The 15,140-nt window shown below is 40.1% G+C and overlaps 1 protein-coding gene across 6 annotated transcripts in view; it reads left to right on the top strand.

Annotated features, from left to right (window-relative positions):
* Window positions 1–15,140, top strand: part of LOC134539044 (ryanodine receptor) — a 243,278-nt gene that overhangs the window by 43,880 nt on the left and 184,258 nt on the right. For all 6 annotated transcript variants that reach the window (XM_063380736.1, XM_063380732.1, XM_063380733.1 and 3 more), the window contains exons 2-3: window positions 11,347–11,451; window positions 13,001–13,099. In XM_063380736.1, coding sequence (XP_063236806.1) covers window positions 11,347–11,451; window positions 13,001–13,099 — 204 coding nt within the window. The remainder of the gene's footprint in view (window positions 1–11,346; window positions 11,452–13,000; window positions 13,100–15,140) is intronic.

The raw sequence follows: 15,140 nt of genomic DNA, 5'->3' as shown, positions 1-15,140 counted from the left end.
TTTTTTTAATTGGCATTAACGCTGTAAAAAAAACATGTTTTCTGTTAAGAATTGTCTTTTAAACATTTTCAGACCATCATGCGCGCAAATGTAAGCATTAACTATGAAAGCTAAAACTTCACGACTCTATGTTGCTATAAAAAGTTATTTAGTTAGGTGTGTAGCATCCTAAATTATTTTGCTTCCATAATTTCGTGTTTTTCTAATGTCTTGAAATAAAATCTTAATATTACTACCATTTATTGTTTATAAAATATTTTATACATTTAGTAAACACTATTTTGATGGTTTTTAGAAACTCAATTGCCAATTATTAAGTCAACCCTAGCATAAACTAAGAACATATAATCGTTTTGCATACAGTTTTAAATTACTCGTTTATATGTAGCATTTTTGACATTTATTACTTATTTTTTTGGATATCATTCTCCCAAAACCTTGAATACCTCAGGTTTGTAGGTTTGTGGTAAACCCAATGTTTTTACTGATTCATGAATTATATATAAAAAATAAGTAATTAATACTGCTCAAACATTTAATTTGAAACTGTATACAACACTTTTACATGCTCTTAGATCATGCTAGGGTTGACATAAAAATAAGGTCGTTAAGTTTCTAAATTTTTTTAATAAATTCGCATGAAATTTATAAAGTACATCATAAAATTAATGTTGGTAATAATACGAAATTTTTGGGAATAATGAGCAAAAACATGAGATTATGGTACAAAAATTAATTAACTGGATCGATGTAAGAGGCGAGGTAGGTTCTCGTGTACGCATCTCTGGTTGGCGGGGACCAGGGAGTCCACAAGGAAAAAATATTTCGTACCAACTTAGGCGAGAAAAAAGAGTAGTAGATTTGAAAAAAAGTACTAAATTATAATTTGTTATGGTTTTAACAATTTAGGAAGTTATAATGAAATTGCAATGCTCTAACTTAAATATCACACCACACACACATACATTCCATAGTTTTTAAAAATAATTACGCTTAATAATAAAACATGTTGGAGTTACTGTAATATTATTACATTAAAGAAAATAAAAGTAGTAGATCTGAGCGTAAATGTACTAGAGCACTAAAAAAACTTATAAAAGTACTAGATCTAGTACGAGAGTACTAACTGTGAACACCCTGGTGGGGACGTTACATCCGCTTTAATTCCGATCCGCAGACGGGTCCTCCCGCTAGCGCCCCTGGCGGCGAGCGCTGCAAACAGACAGTAATTGAGCCCCTCCACTTCCCTGCAGTCTGTGTGTGCGCGCCCGCGAGATGGCAGGGTAAACACGGGGAGAGAGACTCCACTTCTCTCTGGTGGCTGCTGGCGTCGCTCCACCCCTTCTTCTCCCACTACTCCTGACGTCCCGGTTTGCCTTGTGCTCTGCCCCTTCACCCCCCCCCCTCCACCGTTAGCGGGCCGGGTGTATGAACCACGCAAGGCACATGGCGTTCGGAAACTTTCCTGATCCCGATAAATGGTGGATGGACTTGAGCTTTAGTATGTGTATGTGTATGTGTCTCTCAGGAAGAGTCAACTGACACAACACACGCATATGGGGGACAGATAATCCACATGCAACTCTCGAACACGTCCGAGATTCGCCAAAAGTTAACGTGTTCTGTGCCATGTCAAACAAGACAGTTTATGGCCCCTTCGCTGAGAGAACTGTCACTGGTATCACCTATCTCGACATGCTGCAATTGTGGCTTTAGCCAAAACTTGAAGCTGATAGCAGGGACTTCATTTTCCAACAAGATGGTGCTTCACCTCATTACCACAATGTGGTACGAGGTTATCTGAATAAGACATTGCTACATCGCTGGATGGGCCGTGGGGCGGCCGCTGACCAAGTGCTACTCCCGTGGCCACCACGATCACCGGACTTGACACCTTGCGATTTTTTTCTTGTGGGGATACATCAAGAATAGTGTTTATGTTCCACCTCTACCACACAGAATCGTAGCAGCTGCTCTTACCATCACTCCTGATATTCTGGGTCGAGTATGGGCAGAATGGGACTATCGATTAGATGTGTGTCGTGTGACGCAAGGTGGACACATAGAACATTTATAACTAGTGGGAAAAAAAACTTTGAGAGTTTTTCTTTCACGTGGTATATAATTTGTTACATAATTCTTAGCCATTTCACTGTACCGATTTTTGAAATGTTTCACGGACTTTATAATTATCCTGTATACACACACACACACGCACACACATACATACACACACACATACACACATATAACCACATATACCCACCCCTTCAATAGGAAAAGTGCTAAACAATTTTCAATTTTTTTTTGTAAAAATGCAGCATATAAATTAATTTTACCACTATTTTGGTGTAGTAAGTATTACAATTAAAAAAAAAAAAAAAACAATGATTACACCGAACACCGAACACCGAACACCGAACACCGAAAACATTCTGTTTTAAAACGGAATTGGACTGAAAATAAAACCGTAAAACTTTGTCTCTAATAATTAGGTAAAAAAATTGTATGGTGAATTGTGATGAAGCCAAAATAACACTTGACTTACGAGGCACACCAGGAGCATACACAGAATTTTACTTCCTTGAGAAGGGGGGTGGGGTGGGGAAGAGAACCTCTCTGCCTGCTGTTTGCTTTCACATCATTTCCTTTTGTTTGTGGGAATGATGGATTTTTAGGATTATTGGGGAAGGGGGTGGTGATATATATGTGTACCCAATATTCCATTTACTTGAGCCACATATCTCAGCGAAGTGGAAGAGTGATAACGTGTTGAATTTGAATACAAGGATCAAATGTTGTTAAGGCCTATCCGATTTTGATTTTCTATGATTTCCCAACAATCACAGTGGGTTTTGGGGTGGTTGGTTACTTGATGATGATGATGATGATGATGAAACTCTGATGATCTTGTCCGAGCGCAGTGCTCCCAGGTAATGATGGGGTGATGGAATCTGCAGGGGCGGGAGTGAAGGGACAATATGACAACTGTGTGGAAAAAAAAAAACCAGACCGGCCGGGAATCGAAGGACCCTAGGGTTAGGAGTCAGGATTTTCAACCGCTGGAGCTAAAAACTATAAGGTACCCTAAACCACATTCGTTCCCCAGTTTCCTTGTCTCGTGCTGTCGCATGTTTAGTGAGGCGGGTTTATAAAGTGCGACGCTTGTTGGAGCTTCTATGGCAACGTCTCTTAAAGCGCAAGGCTCTGAACTGGCGCGCGGTCTTCTCGTACAAAGGACAACTACGAAATTCAAGCGTCAACCGTAACATTTGATGGCGGAGAAGTTAAGATAAAGTTGTAATGCCAGTCTCTTGGGTGCTATAAAGAATCTTTACCGGATTTGTCATGCCTAAAACATTCGTTGCTGGAGTAGCTACATCGACTATCGAATGCAGAACGAAAATTTAAACTATATAATGAAACGGCTCCGATAAAAGCGAAAAAGATTTGGAAAAAAAATACACTAAACCCCGGCTTCCGACCTGATTTTTAACAAGGTATTTTATTAAATTACTGCACGTCTTTTTTAAAATTCACTAAGCAGTTAACACTATACAGTTTACCTTTGGCTTTGCGAAATTTGGTTCGCGCCATCTGCCACATTATGGCAGCATCGGTGGTTACACATATCCGTTCCGCCCACGATATTACTCCTAACAAGTGCCCTACACTGAGGGGAAGCCTAAGATGTCCATCAAGTTCTGTCCCTGCCCGAACACGCCCGAATATTCACCTTCGGCCAACCTCGGGTTTATTTATATATATTTATATTTCTCTGTTTATTTTAATGTAGCTATTCTAACCTAACTAACCGTCCATAGTGTTTTTAAAGTGTTTTAATGTAGCTAACCTAACCGACCACTTTTAATATTTGAATTCATTTTTCCTGCGCAAAAATAAATCAAATCCCGAAGTTGGCCGAAGGTGAATTGTTCGGGTTTAATTGGGAATAGCAGAACTTTATGTGCATCTTAGGTCTCCCTATACTGAGGGCTTAAGATGTTACACTCCATAACGCCCTCACCGCCGAGATGGTAAGGTCGAGTGTCGAATGCAGCGGACAGGAGAATGTCGACCTTGTGGCCCCGCAGTTGCTCGCGGCGGCGGCGGCCAGGCGGGCCTCCATCTGCGCGAGGAGGGGAGGGGAGGGTGAGGGGGACGGTCGATAGGCGTGCTCGGCGGGTTGCGTGCTCGCGCGGGACAAGGGGCGCCAAGTCCCAGAACTCACCCGCTCCCCCTACTACGCCGCGCCTGATTTCTCTTGTCACTACAGAGGGCGCTACGTCTCAGTTACTTCGTACCGGCGAGGATGACTACGAGGTACACCTACAACAAGCGTGACTTTCGCCCTTAAGGGTCCCGCCTTCTTGGGCACACGTACGGTGTGCAAAGCTTCAGAAAATAAAAATAAAAACACGCGATTTAAAAACTTCTGGAGGTATCTGAGCGGGGTCTGTTTACAAAAAAAAAAATGAAGAATACTCTATTGGAGGATACGAAAAAAAATATATATATATTTTTTCCGTATTTCGTTTTTAAACTGTATTTACAGAAGATTGAAAATTGCCAAAATGCGTGTTTTTTCAGAATAATTTTCTGGCGTGAAACGTCCGTTACAGATTCTGGAAAGCCCTCAAGAGAATTTCACTACATGCAGTTGCTCTATGCACTGGGATAAGACTGCGCGCCAGTCCAGAGGAGACACCGCGCTAGAAGCACCAGCAAGCGTCGCGCTTATCATCCCCGCCTCGCCGACACACATACACACCCCCTTAACGCCATATCTCTCAAGACAACGTTCGACAACTGAATTTGTAGGATCATTTTTTTTTTCTATTTCAGAATTCATAGCTAATGCTGGCTTTCCAAGAAAGCCTTTTATCACACACTTTTAACGATGTAAATAATAGTTTAAATCTCTCCTTGACAAATACCGCCGGGATGTATTAATGAACCAGAGCGTAAAGGTCAAGTTCGCGCGAATTCGCGACGCCGACCCGTGTATTTCTTCGGCCCCGGAGCCCGTCGGGCAAGTCCGCGCACTGACGCAGTCAGCTTCGGTTACGGAACGTGCAGGGCCGGTGCAAGGTAAATTGGCGCCCTAGGCGAAAAACCTTAATGCAGCCCCCTCCCCCCCCTCCCCCGTCGGACACCCCAAAAAAAATTTTTTCCTTGCCTCAAAATACATCACGTAAGCCTAAGATTTTGTCAACAATCAAACGTAAGCAGGCTTGTGTTTTTTTTTTTTTTTTTACTTTTTTACTTATTACAAATCATAAACAGGTCACCGTGGACTTTGAATAATTACTTATATCAATATAAACATTCCAAACTGTTACATGAATTCCACTTTCATCTAGTTTCAATGATCGTTAAACATATATCAGCTGTTATGTGTCGTGCTGCGCCGCCCCCAGTTACTTGGCGCCCTGGGCGGTCGCCTGGTTCGCCTGTGTGGACGCGCCGGCCCTGGCAACGTGGTGTCGTGCGCGTGAATGCGGACGATGCAAGTCTCTGCGTCGGACCTCGGTGCAGCTGAGCAGGACGCGGAACCACCGAGACAAACGTTTTATTGTGTTTTCGACGCGATAACGTCTTATGAATCGACGAGCGTTCCGCCCGAGCCGAGCGTGCAAGAACCGGCCAACCACCGTGCGAGAAAATCTTATATAATATCAAACAGGTTAGGGCGGGCCTTTTTTTTTTTTTTTTAACTAGTGGAGTCCCGCTAATCCGAACACCGCTAATCCGAAAATCCGCCTAATCCGAACAGGGCTAGGATAAAAAAATTTTTTTTGTATAATTTAAGAACTAAGAAAAGTAAAGAAAAACAAGTTTTTTTCAAGTAATGTTGTACGTTTATTAATATGTACATAAGAAACTTATAATTTATCTATCTATGTGAGTAATTAATAATATTATATGACACTAAATATGTACGCTAAATAATGAAGGTGTATTTTTTCGTCTGACTTTCCTTACATATTTGATATATCAGACACTAAATACGCCTCGAAAAGACAATATATGGCATTATATGACAAAATTCCGCCTAATCCGAATTTTCGCTAGTCCGAACAGGGTTCGGTCCCAATTAGTTAGGATTAGCGGGATTCTACTGTAATTGTTCGTGATTATATTTAAAAAAAAAACATATTTAAATTAAATTTGCAAAAACCTGTAAATAATATTTGAAAAGTAAAAAGTAAGCATTTTTTTCATCATTGTTTTCTTTTGACGTTATCACGTAAAATTATCGTCCGTAAACCGACTTTACAGACAACCCCCCGTCCCTTTTTTTGACGAATAGGATTAAATGAAGGGCTGAAGGTGGGGATTTTTTTTTATCTGCTAGGGCCACGACCCTTGACTCCAGCCTGGACGGGTGGCGGATCGATACATTCCCACGACCCCCTCCCCCCCCCCACACACACAATCAGGGGCAAGCCGGTAGCCACTACGCTGCCCACTTCTCACAGCTGCAGCACGTAATAGCTCGGGAAGCCAGAGATGTACATCAAGTTCTGTCCCTGCCCGAACACGCCCGAATATTCACCTTCGGCCAACCTCGGGTTTATTTATATATTTATATTTCTCTGTTTACTTAAATTTAGCTATACTAACCTAACTAACCGTCCATAGTGTTCTAAAGTTGTTTTAATGTAGCTAACCTAACCAACCGCTTTTAATATTTGAATTGATTTTTCCTGCGCAAAAAATAAAACAAATCCCCGAGGTTGGCCGAAGGTGAATATTCGGGCGTGTTCGGGCAGGGACAGAACTTGATGTACATCTTAGGCTTCCCTAATAGCTCACGTGCTGACCGCCCGGAAAAATTGACTGTGTGTTCAACACTCGTCGCGTATTTGTTATCGACTTGTACAGCAAAACCTCGAATTCTCAGCTCAATTACTGCATAGGGATAATGAAACTCGTATAAATGTAGTGTTTAAGGAAAGCAAGTTTGTTGTCCTGCATTTTAAAGTTGCTGATTTAACCAAAATATTTTACGCTATTTCGATAAAAACGTGTTTTTTTTTATCGTGAACATGAAAATTTAACCGCAATGCTCTGTCTCAGTCACCATGTTGATTTTTTTTGTTTCAATAATATTTTTGTAAGTGCTATTCCTAAGTTTTTTTTAACTCGTTATCTCCCTTGCATTTGTTCTTCTGTCTTAAATATTTTCAACAGATATTAGCTTTTTGTAATTGAGTGTTAAAAGTCGTGCAAGTGACGGTAATTACAAATACTCGCGTGTTTTTTTCCCCCACACCCATGATGACATACTTAGTGAAGGGAGGTATCGAGTTAAAAATACGGTAAGTTATTTTTGACATTACTTCAGCAAATATTAAATTTTTTGACATCAAAATTTTTTTTTATAAAATCATCAAAAATTAATATTGATACCTGATTAGGTAAGGTTAAAATTAATTGCTTATTCTGTGCACCATCGTTAATCACGATAAGTTTTTATATGAGTCCTAATTATTCTATTTATTGGTTTTTATAAGACCACAAAATAGTGACATATGACTGTATTATTACAGTTGTAGTCATTCTGACAGAAAAATAATAATTTAATTCTAAACACATGATTATTTCACGGGAGAAACTGTTTGTAACATTCGGTCACTATTAATAACAATGCATTCCATGAAAGTATGTGCAATGCTGGAAAGACCCCAACTTCTTAAAATTAAATTATATAAACATGTTAACAAAGACGGCTGAAACTAAGATGGCGTCTTTGAATTACATTTCCGTGAAATACAAATTGGAAACTATCAGATGGTGCTCTGGATGAAGTACACCAGGGAGATTTATTTATACAATTCTCATTCCAAATTTTACCTTACAAAATACAATCTTTCAGATATATTAAACAAATTCTCATTGGCGTGTGCAACTTTTGCACTTTATGTCGTGCATCTGGAAACAGCACACCGAAATAAGGACAGCGCTAATAGCAGGAATCGTACATTGAAAAGAGGACGTAAATGCCCATTTGAGATGCGCTATATAGCAAAGCTCAGACCAGATACCGTGTATTGGGAATTTGAGATGCGCTATATAGCAAAGCTCAGACCAGATACCGTGTATTGGGAATTTGAGATGCGCTATATAGCAAAGCTCAGACCAGATACCGTGTATTGGGAATTTGAGATGCGCTATATAACAAAGCTCAGACCAGATACCGTGTATTGGGAACTGCCCCTTTGAGGCGGGTGTTACCGCAACCGGCAGAGCGGCGGTGTCAAGCTAGGTTGCCTACGCCATTAAGGCAATGGGTTAAAGCTGGGTTTACGATTGATTTCCTTAAGAATTATAACTTAACATCAAGCACACGATTAAGTCAAAACTACATTTTCCAGTTTATGATTGACATTGAAGTCGTTAATTCTAATCAATCACAGCACAAAACACATGATAGGCCATTGTTCGAAACGGAGAAGCAGGTTTGAAATAGGTTATTGACAAATGGGATATCTATTTTTCGAAATGTATGATGATTACAAATGACAAATATACGAATTCTAACCCAAAATACTGCCTCGCTCGGTCCAATAATAAGACGTAAACTTCCGGTTGAAAGGTTCCGGTTTGTTGTGATTGGTCGCTTCCCATAAGTCTTAACGAAAAATATAAAATATAACCATTTCTGTTAAGTCTTAAGTCATCATATGGTTCGCACACGATCCGTCAAAATTCACACACGACAATCATAAACCATTCCACTAGTTTACATAGAGTCATATGGTAAGTACACGACTAAGTCTTAATTCTTAATTCTTAATTTTCAATCGTAAACGCACCTTAACAGCACGCGTGCGCACTAAGAAACAGTGAATTTCCTAACTGGTTTGCAAATGGATGTGAAAAAAGCAGTTATTATTAAAAAGTACGCTACAGTAATTTTTAAAATGGTTTTTGTAAATTGTATTTATGCTGTGTACAAACAATAATGTTTATGTTTGAAAACTCTGTATAATAATTCGCCACGTTGTCTCTAAATTTTTAATTAAATTTAAAGCAAAACAATATGTATTGCTTTGGATTTCTGTTTCACTTTCTGTGTCTATGATCTAACCGTTGTAATAACCACATCTCCAGAGGAATGTGAATACAAGCGCTAGAAACATGAAAACTGTTATCATCAACAAATATTTTCATTAAATTATTTTTATTTTTAACTATTCTATGCTTAAAATGCGCGTTATAATGAATTTACATTGCGCGATAAATAAATAGAGGAGAAAAATTCGTGGATTCATTTCGCGATAGGCTGGAACTCCAATACGTTTGTCTTTTGGCTGCTTCAGATATTGGGCCACAGTTTATCTGAAATGTCTCTCGACCAATGAAAAACCCTTCAACGAAAGAAGTACCGAATCACGAGCATCCCAGTTAACAAGGTGTCACGAGTCAGTAGCCAATGAGCAGTAATAATTTGCCCAAGTGAATGGAGGATCATGGAGTCTGTCCTGTAGGTAATTTAAATCGCGAATTTTACAAGTCTCTACAAAAAAGATATTATGAGTAAAAAAACAATGTTATTTGATAGTTGTAAATAATCTTGTGATGAAAAAGTTTAAGAAAATCACACAGGTGCTTACCTAACTCATTATCACCACGTAGATCATCCAGCCTTTCCAATTACTCGCTAAAACTTCCTTGATAACTTTCCGCCGTACTCTAAATGGGCAGAACAGGATATTCGCGTGATCATTATTTTTTGACGTGAAAACGTCTAATAAATCGATGAACGCCGGCTGCACGCACGAAAAAGTATCCCGTTACGCACATTGTTCCGTTACGCTGTGTACCGTTACGCTCATTGTACGCTTGCGCCGCATCTATCTCTCTTCCACTCGACTGTTTATAAAGTGAAGTGAAAAGTTAATGTGGTTTTCATTGCTTATTACAACAACAATTTCGGCAATAAAGGTTAATTATTCTTGCATTTTAAAAATCTGATTACTAGTATAATTTCAAGTATTTATTCTTTTATTATTAAAATAAAAATGATTCAATTTTATTCATAAAGTATGCAATCATTTCATCAATGTTTTGTTATGACGTCACGTTAAACTATCGTCCGTAAACCGACTTTACAGCCAACAATTTTTTTTTTCTTCTTCAGGGATGGGTTATAACAACCATATTAAATAAGTTCATGAAAAAAAACTTCTTGAGTCCACCGTGGAAAGTATTTTGTACTGTGTCAAGGTCCCGACCTACAGAGGTATTCACCCCCCCCCCCCCTCCTTTTCACCCCGCGATGAGCTGGTGACGTCGCCGCTACAACTTCCGCGTGTCTGACGCCGCATTATGGAAGACCGCATCCTCCCCTCCCCCACCCCCACTCGCCCCTCCGCCCTGTCACCGCCACCACTGTCGTGCTTGTCTTTCTGACGATCCTCTTGAAACAAACACCAGCCCTCGCCCCTACGGCTCATTTTCGAATTTTTTCTTCTTCAAATGCTTCAATGAAAATTACAAGTCTATTGAGGGGACGAACCACAACGCCGAAATACATTAACGCCGAAAAAATGTCATTGCAGGACTGCCACAAAGGTTAGGTTAGGTAAGGTTAGCACACAAATTCATTCAGTTGTTTTTCATTTTGCTCCTGTGGCCCCCCCTCCCCGCAGCAACATTTTTTCGGCGTCACTGTATTTCGGCGTTTCTGGTACACAGCAGTTTTCTAGCTGTCGGCGTTGCGGTCAATTTGGCATTCGGCGTTATGGTATTCGGCGTTATTGTACGTTCGGCGTTGTGGTATTTCGGCGTTGTGGTAACGACCCGTCTATTGATACTAGAATTCATAGGAAACCTTACAAAAAATGTAATGCGATACCCACACATCACATTCACATTTATGACCACTGTAAAGTTTACAGACTCTTTGATGTGTAACATCTTAACTCTCGGCATTTGGTAGGAGCAATTTCGCGAATGAAACGGTGGTGGATGGCGCGAACCAAATTTCCCAGAGCCAAAGGGAAATTTTATAGTATTATATGTGTAATGAATTTTTTTTAACAAGACGGGCAGTATTTTAATAAAATTCCTTTCAGAAATTCAGGTTCAATGTCGGGTTCTTTTTTTTTTCAAGTCTTTATCGCCTTTATCGTAGCTCTTTCGTTGCATAGTTTAAAAATTTTCGCTCTGCAAATAGAATGATTTCGATAATCGACGTAGCTGCCCCGGCAAATATTTCTAGCGGCGGGTGAGGGAACTACGGGCGAAAAAAACAAAAAAATTCAAGAATGCAAAAAAAAAAGAAGGAACAAAAAAAACACGTGGTCACGAAGCTCCCTTGTCTCTGCCCCACAGGAGGACATGGTGTGCCTGTCCTGCACCGCGACCGGGGAGAGGGTGTGTCTGGCGGCGGAGGGCTTCGGCAACCGGCACTGCTACCTGGAGACCATCGCGGACAAGGTGAGCTTCCCCCCTCCACTGCTGGGAGCTGCACATAGTGCAGATAGTAGTCAGTACGCACTGTGAAAGATTTCATTTTACAACAAGCATTCAGTCAATAATTTTACATAAAAATAAAAAATTATTTTAGTTACAATAAATCTCTGTTAAGAAGTTTCTCAAGGTACCTAATTAGGTATTTCAGGGTAATTCTATCAAAAGGATTGTGTGTATTCATTCATTCATTCATTCATTCATTCATTCATTCATTCAAAGGTGTGTATTCATGGTCTAGCACTAAATTTTTTAAAATTACTATGCATAAAATTATTTCAAGTGGGATTTTCTTGGGGGGAATTCCATCCTCAATCGATACTATAATGTAGAAAATAAAATTTTTGCAAAGATAAAAAATATTACTGACAATTTAATGTTTAATGATGTAACACCATGTTAATATTTTTTTTAAATTTTATGTTGTAAAGTAATCATTTTAAAATTTTCTGTAACAATGATGAACAAGTACTGTTCCTTCTTTTAAATCAACGAATAAACATGTGAGTTTGTTCAAGTGTTTGTTTCTAATTCAAATATTTATTATTAGATGCTCCAGTACAAGTTTTATTCATTCAGTTAGTTAAGTTACATAGTTCAAGTAACATGTAAAATTTTATTTCGTATTGCATTATTAAAAAAAAATTAGAAAACTTTTTAGTTGCAAAATTGGAGCGAAGTGACTTAGTGGTACGACACTTATTCTAGAGGTACTGGGTTTCGATTCTGTTCGGGGCCTATTGATTTTATATATTTTTTTGTCTTTTTATTTAACTCACTCTAGGCAAATGCTAGGATGGTTTTATACTGTGCGCCATGGTTGAGTTCTTCATACGTTTCCTTGTACTGTAGCCTAAAGTGTATCCGTCTCTCTAATGGCTTCGCTTTCGGAGAGGTGTTGAGGTTAAGAAAAAAATGTATTTTTGTGAAATAAAGTACAGTAGAAAGTTTTGATTAACCAAGTTAGTGTGACCCCAGGCTAAGCAAAGTATCAGATAAAACAAATAGAATATAATCAAAATTGGTTTTCAGTTGGCCCTTTTTCAGGGTGTTTTTTTTTTTCAGCTCTTCTTTGGTGTAGATTCTTTCTCGTCACTCAATTATTTGTCCAACCAGTAAATGGCATGTTTGAGATTAATGATTTTTTAGACTTTTGACAACAGTTGTATCATTTTCTATTGTCGTGAAACAAATTTTTGACTGTCTTTGCTTTACGTCAGCTCGGATAGTACAGAATCTAGGTCGATCGAAGTTAGGTTAATGGAGACTCTTCTGTACTTCAGTGGCGTAGCAGGCTGGTGGCAGGGATGGCCCCCGCCAGGGGCGCCGGAGCAGGGGGGTGGGGGGCGCTGCCGCGACGGTTTCGCGTTACTAAACTCTCCCCCTTCTCTTTTAATCCAAGAGGAGGCGCCATTTTCAATTCTGGCCAGTGGCGCCAGTCTCCTTAGCTACGTCACTGCTGTACTTGTTGGGGTAGTTTTGTCACGAAGAGCGTTCCTGGGTGTGTGTGTTGCAGAACATCCCGCCGGACCTGTCGCAGTGTGTGTTCGTGATCGAGCAGGCGTTGTCTGTGCGCGCCCTGCAGGAGCTGGTCACCGCCGCTGGGTCGGAGACGGTGAGCCGAGTCCCGTATCTCCCCCCCGCCACCTGCCCCCTCTGTTCCCCAGCTCCCTTCTGCCAGCAGGCCCGTGTCAGAGGGGTCCAGACACCCCCGAACTACTAGGGAGACACCACGTAGTTACATGATGAACACTTCGTGGACCATCGACTTCTGCTCTACAAACTTAACTACAACCCTCGAAGTAATCAAAACCACAACCCCTCCCCCTTCATCCTTGCCTTCTCAGTCTGACCGCCAACGACCAAAGACTATTGGGTGACAAAAAAAATGGGGTACTTGTCCGATTACCTGCAGTTTTTAGTATTAGGACTTAGCTGTGGCACAGGTACGTTTTGATTCGTGTTTGCTGTGAAGTGAGGGTAGTGTTATTGGGTAGTTATATCATACGAAAAACAGCTCAGAATTAAAATTTAAAAACATGAATTGTCCTAGCAGCATAAGGAAAGTTTCTTGTAAAAACTAACTAAACACGTGGGAAAAATGATGATGTGATAGTAATGACTAAAACAGCTGCAGAAACACCAGGCAATGAAGGAAGCGTCGGCGGAATCAGCTGATCACTCAGTTGCACTGTGGAACGGGCCACTCTGAGGGGGTCTCTCATCACCCTACAAAGAGCGGGAAACTGTAGTCTCTCGCACTGAAGGTAACTGTGGTGCTTCCTCGTGGAGACTTTGTTTCAATTTTGTGGACCAGCACATGTTTCCGAGACTCTGCTGAAGTACTTCAGTTTAAAACGTGCGAATACAATTGGCGCAGAATTAAAAAAATAAAACAGCCAGGGTGGAAGCGGCACCATCGTTGTAGAACACCCCTTCCTCCTCTACATGAAGTCGAGGCTATGTCGTTTGCCACCCCTCCTTTTTTACTCTCCTCCTGGGTTTGGATCAGCATCAGAGCATTTAGGAACGCTATTTGCTTGTCAGCAATCTAACTGTCCAGTGGGCTTCTGCATATCCTGTTGTTTTTTTTATTCACATTAAATTTTGAATCAAATATTAAATTGTTCAAAAAAATAATTTTTTTTTTATTTGAGTGTGAACTTACAGTGAAACTTTTTTTCTTTCTTTTCACACTTCATAGGTGTCGATAAAGACCGTAGGCTGTCGCGCCCTTTTTTATGGAGTTGCTCGGCTTCCGGGAGGTTGCCGTGTCGAAGGCGAAGATTTCACCTGATGATGGTTGACTGCAAGGTTGAACGAAACGCTGGTGAAATCTTCGCATTCGACGCTGCCACGACCCGGGAGCCTAGCAACTCTCTTCACAGTAGTCCATGAGTACTTGATGAAAATATAAGTAAAATGAAAAAAGAGATTAATTTATATGGATCCTCTCTCCCTGATGTAGGAACTGGTGAATGGGGTGCAATAGGCTTAATGTCGCAGGTAATTATGTTGTGTTTTTCTCTGTTGTGCCCTCGTTTCAGACCTTCATTCCCGCACTGTGTTGTAAGTTCTGTGTTTGTCAGAGAGAAAATACATTGACCCGCACTGAAATTGCTGCCAGATTGTCGTGTTTCTGAAGCATCACCAAAGAATTTCAACGCTCAAAACATCAAAGTTTTAAAGTGGCATTTTACCTGCTTCACTCATTGCTAGACAAAATTGTATGGGTTTATGTACACCTTATTATGAAAAGCAGTTAAGAATTTTTGCTGAGGGCCGATATGTAGTTTTGTTTCCGGTTAAAGTTTTTAAACTGTATTTTTAGAAGAGTTAAAATGGCTTGGAGGCTTGTTTTCAGACTAATTTTTTGTATCAATCAACCGATAAAAATTCTTGAAACACTTAAGGGACTTGCATTATCCCTCTGTCTTCATTTCTTCACCATGTAATGTTACGGTCACCACCACTTAATTGCCCTTTGCATGACTGGAGAATTTTGGTGTATTTTTATGTATTCATTTCATCCATAAAGATACTGTGTTTTCCAACAAATAATTTAATTATATATTTCACAATAGCACTTTTACCAAAATAGTGCCATTTTCACTCAAATTTCGTGCTAGCGCATGCGTTAGAGTGGCATCACCATT

The sequence above is a fragment of the Bacillus rossius genome, chromosome 14, assembly GCF_032445375.1.
Source record: "Bacillus rossius redtenbacheri isolate Brsri chromosome 14, Brsri_v3, whole genome shotgun sequence".
Classification (NCBI taxonomy): Eukaryota; Metazoa; Arthropoda; class Insecta; order Phasmatodea; family Bacillidae; genus Bacillus; species Bacillus rossius.
Note: the sequence above shows the minus strand (reverse complement) of the source record. Positions and strands in the feature narration are given on the sequence as shown.